This window comes from Diprion similis, chromosome 11 (genome assembly GCF_021155765.1).
Source record: "Diprion similis isolate iyDipSimi1 chromosome 11, iyDipSimi1.1, whole genome shotgun sequence".
In the NCBI taxonomy this organism is placed as follows: domain Eukaryota; kingdom Metazoa; phylum Arthropoda; class Insecta; order Hymenoptera; family Diprionidae; genus Diprion; species Diprion similis.
The window spans coordinates 6413611-6422688 of NC_060115.1; the positions used below are offsets into that span (position 1 = coordinate 6413611).

At 49.3% G+C, this 9078-nt stretch overlaps 1 protein-coding gene across 1 annotated transcript; it reads left to right on the forward strand.

The window, feature by feature from the left end:
- Positions 1-710: 710 nt before the first annotated feature.
- On the forward strand, positions 711-8695 carry LOC124412410 (eye-specific diacylglycerol kinase). The gene is made up of 11 exons (XM_046892263.1): positions 711-2428; positions 2714-2864; positions 2947-3623; positions 3711-4105; positions 4175-4584; positions 4654-4972; positions 5047-5200; positions 5288-5572; positions 5732-6016; positions 6136-6299; positions 6521-8695. The coding sequence occupies exons 1-11, from the start codon at positions 1203-1205 to the stop codon at positions 6568-6570; spliced, it is 4116 nt and encodes a 1371-aa protein (XP_046748219.1). The 5' UTR covers positions 711-1202; the 3' UTR covers positions 6571-8695.
- Positions 8696-9078: the final 383 nt, after the last annotated feature.

The following is a 9078-nucleotide window of genomic DNA, read 5'->3' on the forward strand; positions in this document are numbered from 1 at the left end:
GCGGCGTCTCGGGGGGCGGCGGACGACGGGTGCCAGGTAGCGAGCGAACCGACGCGACTTGCGCTACGGGGAATAAGCGAAAGAGCGACTAGCGAGTGAGAAAAACGAGGGAGAAGGGCCGCGTAGTGTGGTAAAAAAGGAGAGGTGGTGGTGCTCCGTTTCCGATACCGTCGGGTACGATGGCGGCGACCTGACTCCGTCAGAGTCCCCCAGTCTACGGAGCGCGGGTTATTCGTCTACCTGGACAAGCCGCGAAACGCGCGGATGTATAATAGTGAAATCGAATTCTAAATAGCACGTCGCGGCGCGCGTCGTCGCCAGCTTCTCCTCTCCTCCTCGGCCCGCGAGTTATAATCATAGAACGCGTCGGCTCGCGAGGCGCGAGAGTAAAACGCGTGCCGATCAAAACAAGAGGAGAGAATAATAGTAGATATTAGACGTACGTGCGTACGTGCGAGAAAGAGAGAGAAAGAAAGAGAGAGAGAAATAAAAAAGCGCAAGTTACTAATGGATCTGTCGAAGCGATCTGCAGGCAGGATCCAGTGATCAACGTGGAGTTTCATGGGTGTCTTGTAGGAGCTGCGGGCCGTTCAGGTGGTGACGAATACGAGACCCGTGGTGCTGGTGGAGCGAAGGGGCGAGAAGTAAAGGGAAGGGAAGGGAAGGGAAGGGACGGCACGGGAAGGTGGGGAGGGTGCTGTGCGGTGTAGAGGCGACTCGACCCCGCGGCATCGGAGGCGGCAAGGGGCGGCGGAGGGAGAGGGTATCGGATCGATGCCAGAGCCCAGGCCAACGAGCCGACGCCGTCACGAGCCTCGCGTCGTCGAGTGATCCGTCAAAGGCACGCGCGAGCCTCGGAGACGACTAGGGAGAAAAGCGAGGTGCGACAACAACGACAAGCGTTGAGCTGGCAGGAAGATTCGAAGAGGAGTCGGGGCCCGGAGGCGTTTGCGAGAAAGTAATTAGTGGGGTGACGGTCGTTGTTCGGGGCAAGAGAAAGAGAAAGAGAAAGAGGGCTCCGCCGGAGGTTTTATAATTATTACGGTGACACGGTACGATGGGCCGCGACGTCGTCGCTGCAGGCCACGGGGATGAGGTAGCGGCGACGGCGAGACGGAGCAACGCGGGGGCGGAGGAGGAGGCCGAGGCTGGTATCCCCAGGGGGAGGTAGCTGAAGGCAGCCGGCGAGGTGCGGGCGAGCGATGCAGCGGCTGCGCTCGACGTTCAAGCGGTCGCGAACGCCGACGGGCGCCGAGATGAAGTCACAGTCGAGTCTAGAGGTGCCGAAGCAGGTGAGGTCCGCCTCCTTCGACGAGATACAGCTCGAGGCGAAACGGCAGGACGGGGCGCGGGCGAGGGAGCAGAGCCCCACCGACCGGGCCGCGGCGGCTTCCTGCAACCCCCAGCAACCCTCCTTCCGGTCGGCAGCATCCGCCTTCACCTCCGCCGCCAGCAGCTCCGCCGCGAACAGCGACACCGGGGCCACGATCGCCGCCCCGAGCCGTCACTCCCACCACGAGTCAGCCGTCAGGAGACTGACGACCCTCCGCGTACCCCAGCTACGGAGCAACCAGCGTTCCAAGAGCTTCGATGCTTGCGGCATCGACAAGAGAAGCACGGGGAATCCTTCGCCGCCGCCGATTTCGCAGACATCCGGATGCTACCATTGCGCCTGCGTCGAGGAGTACGAGCGGCGGCAGGCCCGGAAGAACGAGGCCGCGGAATCACCGTCTGCGATTTTCGCAGCCAGGACTATCTTCGACGCGCGGGTTGTGAGCACCGAGAATGCTGAGGACGATGAGGAGGACGACGAGAGGGAGGAGAACGAGGACGAGGACGACGAAGACCATGACGATTTGCAGGACCCGGAAGAAGACGCGCTCAGGTACCGCGAACGATCCTCCGGGAGTTCCTGTTCACAGCAGGATTCCCAGGAGAAGACGGACCGCGAGAACAGCCCGGAGATTCTGGTCACCTTGACGAGCACGGACTCCTCTTATCTCTCGACAAGACGGAGGTCGGTCGCCTCGCCCAAGCTCTCTAGACAGGAAGCGCTCACCTCGTTTCCCGCCGACCTGACCTCTACCCTGAGCATCAAGGACCCAGAGGACGACGAAGGCGACGGCAGCTCCGATCCATCCGCGACCGACGTTGAGTCCGAGGAACGGACTGGACTGAGAGGCGGACGCCTCGTCGTCAGGGACATTTTCCTCACCGTTCCAGAGCTGAAGAGGGACCGCGCAGCCTCCGTCGACTCCTGCTTCAACGGCAGCAAGGCCTCCGAAAAGACCGGAGAGAACCAGCAGGGCCTACTTGCCGTTCCTCAGCAGAGCTTGCGATCGAAAAGCGTCGACATCGTCCTTCCTACTGACGCCCAGACCAGATACACCACCCTCCTACCATCAAACGAGTCTCGGCATTTGCGAGGGTAGGTTTGTCTGTCGCCACATCGAAGGAATTGAAAACCGAGTCTTACTGCGAACTTCGCGTTTAACTGTCTCTGGCACAGGATAAGCCTGAAGTAGAAACGGGAGGGGGGGAAGCGAAGTCGTCTTTTTGACGATAAAATACTCGATCATATATCTGTAGTGTGTCCCCATACCTGCATTAGCGTTTATATGGTTACCTTAGACGCGTAAACAGGAGCTGAAGAGCGCTTGATCGCGTGGCATGCATTCCTGTCCAGCTAAATATCACTTCATGCTTATTTCAGAGGGAGAGAAGCGGCAGATGGTGGGTCGAGTGCTGGCCAACAAAGAGAACCCCGATCGACGCCAGACTGGGGACCAAGCGCGATCAACGGGGAACATCTCTGGGTCCCAACCGCTGCTTCCGGGGACTTTTGCTACGTCACCGACTGTTCCGTGAGTCCTGTAACCAGTACCTGAATCATTTTCAAAAGCGGTTGAAGGAAGGCTAGGTGAACATTCAACTTTCCTGTTTCAGAAACACGGTCCGAGGTTGAAATGCGCAGCGTGTCGAGTAGTGGCCCACGCCTGCTGCGCCACGGGACTCGGGTTTGCCTGCAAGCCTAGTTTCCGGGACGTTGGGGTGCGACAGTACCGGGAGCAGACGTCGACGCACCATCACTGGGTGCACAGAAGGTCGCAGAAGGGTAAATGCGCCAACTGTGGTAAATCGTTCCAGTCCAAGCTCAGTTTCAGTTCAAAGGAGATAGTAGCGCTGAGCTGCAGCTGGTGCAAGACCGCTTACCACAACAAGGAAGCCTGCTTCAACGTCCAAAAGATCGGGGAAAACTGCGATCTGGGTCGTCACGCTTCGGTGATAGTTCCTCCCTCATGGATAGTGAAGCTCCCGCGTAAAGGGAGCTTCAAAAGCAGTCTGCGTAAGTCGCCCCAAAAGAAGAAGTCCGGCTCAAGTAGTGGCGGCTGTTTGGCCGGCACCGCCTCAACCCGAAAGAAGCTCAAGGACAAGGATAAAGACAAGGATCAGACCAGACTCTGGGTCGTCAAGCCCATACCAACGGCCAGTGTCAGGCCCGTCTTGGTCTTCATCAACCCCAAATCAGGCGGCAATCAAGGCGCTAAACTCCTTCAGAAGTTTCAGTGGCTCCTCAATCCACGTCAGGTTTTTGATCTCACACAAGGCGGTCCGAAAATGGGGTAAGATTTATTCCTCGTTGCATGCTTGTTCCGCCGCTGATCCGTGATTAATGTGCAATAACCTCGGCCTCTTTCCGATTCCCGCAGGTTGGAGCTCTTCAAAAAAGTCCCGAACCTCAGGGTTCTGGCTTGCGGTGGCGACGGTACCGTTGGCTGGGTCCTCTCGATCCTCGATCAAATCGGGGCATCACCGCCGCCGGCGGTTGGCGTCCTTCCTCTGGGTACGGGAAACGACCTTGCCCGCGCCCTCGGCTGGGGCGGCGGATACACCGACGAGCCCATAGCGAAGATCCTCTCGAACATCGGGGATAGCGACACTACGCTTCTGGATCGGTGGCAACTGACCGTCGAGAGGAACACCGACGCTCCAAACGACGACGAGGCTGGTAAAGGGAAGGAAAACCTTCCCCTGAACGTGGTCAACAACTATTTCTCCCTCGGCGTCGACGCTCACATCGCCCTAGAATTCCACGAGGCAAGAGGTGAGAAATCCTAACACTTATAAAATCGACATAACGAGATTGTTAAATACTCAATTTTTCTCGTCGCAGAGGCCCACCCGGAAAAGTTCAACTCCCGTCTCAGGAACAAAATGTTCTACGGACAAATGGGGGGCAAGGATCTCGTGCGCCGAAAGTGGAAGGACCTCTCGGAGTTTGTTACCCTGGAATGCGACGGACAGGACTTGACTCCAAAGCTTAAGGAGCACCGAGTCCACGCTATAGTATTTCTCAACATCGGATCGTACGGGGGAGGAACTCATCCCTGGGCTGCCGGGGGTGCCGGAAGTAGCGGGGGTGGCTCAGGAGGGACTGGCGAACCGGCTACCGATGACGGACTGATCGAGGTCGTGGGGCTGACGACTTATCAGCTTCCCTTGCTACAGGCAGGCGGTCATGGAACCTGCATAGCCCAGTGCAGCAAGGCGAAGTTGGTAACGACGAGGACGATCCCGATGCAGGTACCGTGTCAACTGCTTGCTAGAAGACCGTTTTTCTCACAGTCTTTGATCACGCGTTTGAATCGATAGGTGGATGGTGAGGCGTGCCGTCTGCTACCGTCAACGATCTCGCTATCGCTGCTCAACCAGGCGACGATGCTAGCGAAGCGAAGAAACACAGGAAAACCGCAGCAAAACGTCGGGGCAAAACTGGAGCGGCTAAAGCTCCCCGTTATGAAGATCAAAATGTCCGACTACGAGGCATACCACTCGGACAAGGAGCGACTAAAGCGCTCGGCTGTCTCTTGGCTCCCGGATACCCTCGACCTGGACGCCACTCTGGACCTCGAATCCCTGCGAGGAATACTCGCAAAAGACCTGCCGATGGACGCCTGTTGCTTTTTGGACTGTAAGTAACGATGTCGCCGTTAAGCGAAGCCCAAATCAATTCACGCTGGTGCTTTTCCTCCCCTCCCCACATAGCTTGCACGGCGGAGCGATTTTTCAGGATCGACAGAGCCCAAGAGCAGCTTCACTACGTCACCGACGTCGCTGCTGAGGCTCTGTACGTCTTGGAGGAGGGACTCGCGGGGGTTCCGCACCAGGAAGTGGACAGTGTTGCTCAGCCGTCACCAAGGTAGGTGCAGGTTCCGGCGTGGCAGGGGGTCGCGCTGTTGTCTCCCGGGGGACGTGACCGCGTCTTGAAACGAGGGAACGGTTTCAGCGACGAGGCAGCCAGGCCGGAGACCGGAAGTGTGGCCGAGGAGAGGCGGATCTCACCGGGACGTGCGTCTCCCGTGCAGGACCAGTCGCGGTCGGCGCGAGAACCGGAACCGGAGCGACGCGCGTCGAGTCGAAGGGTGCCTGAGATCGCGGTCGCCGGAACCGAGGAACCTGGCAAGCTTCCGGATACAACGCCGTCGAACGGCGCCAAACCTACCACCAAGAAAGCCAACGACGCCTCGTCCGCGGCGTCCAGCCAATCTCATCAGCCTCTTGCTTTCGTCAGGTAAACCTCATACGAGTTGACTATCAAAATTTTCAGCGCATCAGGGTATGGGGTCGTATAACGCTTGTGTCAGAGAAAAGCAAGGTTTTGTGCCTGAATCATTTTGAAGTATGAAAAGAGACCAACGCTTTATTCTACTGTGTTGGGGGTGAATTTCAGTTCGAGGGATCGTTTGTTCGGACTAAGTGCCGAGGTGCATGAGCACAGTCATACCTTCGGCGGTGGTCTCCTCGAGAAGACGTGCGACGGGATACTGAGGGCGGCAAAAACCGGCGACCTGCCGGCTCTGAAGGATCTTCACTCCAAGGGTTACTCTCTTCTCTCGATCGACGTGAACGGACAGACTGCTTTGCACCACGCCGCGAGGCACGGACACAAGGACATAGTGAGGTACCTGATCGCCTGCGCGCCTTCGACGATCCTGAACATGGTGGACAACGACAAGTACGTGAATTGCGTTGGGGATGAAAAAAGTGAAAAAAAAACAAAACAATCGAATAATGTCTAGCTGCAGTTTTTACCTGCTGACGATGAAGTGTAAACAATGATATTCTCGGTTCCAGGGGACAAACGGCCCTTCACAAGGCAGCCCAGCAGAAGAGGCGCTCAGTTTGCTGTATGCTGGTGGCCGGAGGAGCGACCCTTACGGTTCGAGATCGACACGGTCATACGGCACGGCAGTTGGCCCTCAATGCAGAGGATCGAGAGCTGGCAGCTTACCTGGAGAGTGAGTAACAGATTTCAAGTCAAGTCATTCAAGTAGTGATATTTAGTGACGTCATTTGATTCCATCCAACATCACATGGTTTCAACTTCATTAACTATATTTTTCGAAAGAGGATTCTTTCGGCTTATCTTTGATTGATTTCCTTTCGAAGGAAAGTTTTCAATTTCTCTACTTGCTGCGTAACTAGCTTTGAGACTGAATCGATTAATGATTGATCCTAGGTCAGGAGCAATTTCACCTGGTGACGGTGGACATGGAAAGCGTTCTCTGACCCACCGAGCTTTATGGTCTGGCTTAAGCGAGCCTGCAGCGAATTTAATCAATTATGTATAGTTACATTATAATATTATTATATATTATATACACTATCCACACGTTATAAGGAAACGTGTGATAATATTCGGTTAACGTTATGATATATATACACCCGTAAAACACAAGTATAAGGGTAGGTATAGTAACAATAATTCCGACGATCTATTTTTTTTTTCTTTCGATAAAAAATAGATATAATTTTCACCTTATTCGATCGTATATGATATAAAAGCACGCGTAAAATCATTTAAAAAAGGAAAAACCGAAGATAAAAAAAAACAACTAAAATAAATAAATAAATAAAAAAAAAAAAAAAAAAAACACCCGCACGTTATCAATCGTTCGAGAAATTTACTCAAATTACGAGAAGAATCGAAGTAATGAAACGAAGAGAACAGAATTTTATTAAAATTAAATCAATTAATTAATAATATAATGTTAATGATATTCAACGTAAAGTGTATAATATTTCCTACATAATATCTATACTCGACAATTTTTACTCTGCTCCATGACTAAATATAATCTGTTATTGTATATTACATATACTTACTATATACAAATTCGCGGATACACGTTTGTTTAAATACATACACCGACGCTAGGCTGTGCTACAAATCTGGGGAGCAGCTTCAGTTTATAATATTCGTACGGTATACGAATATACCAAATTTAGGTACGCGGACCGTACATCAGTTTACATTCAAAAACGCGTGAGGTGAAACCTATACATATATGTAGGTATACATATACGTATACCTATACATATACACTCTGTTGACAAATGAAATAAGTACGTATAGTTCGGTACCAAAAAAAAGAAAATACGAAAAAACGAAAAAAAAAAAAAAATAATTTGTGAAATGAACGGGATCAACGTGAGAACACCAATTAATTCTTAGATGCGATCGATTGCTACGTATATCTTCTCCTAAAATATACATATACATTATAACAATTATATATCGTATTATTACGAATTATTACGAAAATTATTCCTTGATATAAAAATTTTCTCAATTTTCCTATGACAATTAAAAACACACACTAATGAAAAACAAGGTTAACGAAGAAAAAAAAGTGACACGTAAACCTACACTTTATAGTTACACAATACGTAACAATGAGATAATCGAATTAATATTATGAATTCACAGATATAAATTAATACCAAATTGAGACCGAATGTATCATCGGCTTGATTGTCGTAAAGTAGATCATCGAATTCATTCAATTTCGACTTGAGTTGTATCGATTCTCCTATTCTTATACATATACCTTGCACTGTTTAAATGAAAAAAAAAACGAAAATAAGCAAGAAAAAAAAAAAAAAAACGAGAAAGTTAAACAAGAAAATATTTAACGATACTTGTATACCAATATATTTGTTATACATATATGTACGTGTATATTACGTTTCGAGAAACGAGTACGCGTCCATCTGTGCGTTATTTTACCGCGTTTCAGGCTGACGCAATTGCGCGAATTGAGTTTGATAGTTCAACAAATGATTCAGCAAAGAGCAGCGGTTACGAAAATAAGCTCAATTTCGGTTTCGAGCCTCGGGGAGTATTTGATTTTGATACGTGTTAAGCAAGTGTCGGAAATGAGCTTGCGCATCAATGAATATGGCAAAATTTTTAACAAAAGAACGCGTCATTGTAAATTCCGACAAAATATAGATTACGGTAAAATATTTTTGCCCAAATAACGCAAGTCGATTAAACATAAAAATGGTATCACGATTATATGCCGTGCAACTACTTGTAATCATATAATATATTTCGTCTATATTTTTTTGTACTTAATACATAGTGATATTATTTATTTATTTATTGTACAGAAATGTGCTCGGGAGAGCAGAGATGGGCGTTATTCCTGGAACTTGTATTATATAGGTATCATATATGCATATACAGACATATCGATGCAAGTACATATATTATAAATATATAGTACACTAAAATTGTATATAGAGTAAGAAATTTAACGGAAATGCCTTCTACGGTCCACATAAAGATATTATTGTATAGTTGAAAAAGACGCGAGAAAAAAAAAAAAAAAATTTAGGATAAAACGCAAGGAAAAAAGAAAAAAAAAATCATAAACGCAAAAAATAATAAACCAGAAGAATAAAACTGGTATAACATAAATTATTAAGAAAAAAAAAAAAAAACGTTAAAAATATATTTAAAAAATAACGAGAAACTGAAACACAGTATTGCCTTCCTCGAAGAGGGTTTGGACCGCGAGTTTCGTAATTTGTAAAGCAATAAAATGGACAATCATTAATTGCGGTCCGAACCCTTTACACAATATGACCTATATTGTTAGTCTTTATATTTTTATTTCTAATCTTTACGTATAACTATATAAGTGAAAGAATCTCCCGCATGCATACATACCTATGCTATATGCATATATGTACAGCATAGGTGTGTATGCATATGTATACATAGCTGTT

Coding starts and splice junctions, on each gene's coding strand:
- LOC124412410 (XM_046892263.1), top strand. CDS start 1,203: ATGCAGCGGCTGCGCTCGACGTTCAAGCGGTCGCGAACGCCGACGGGC. Junction 3,624..3,710: donor CAAGGCGGTCCGAAAATGGG/GTAAGATTTATT, acceptor CGATTCCCGCAG/GTTGGAGCTCTTCAAAAAAG. Junction 6,300..6,520: donor GCTGGCAGCTTACCTGGAGA/GTGAGTAACAGA, acceptor GATTGATCCTAG/GTCAGGAGCAATTTCACCTG.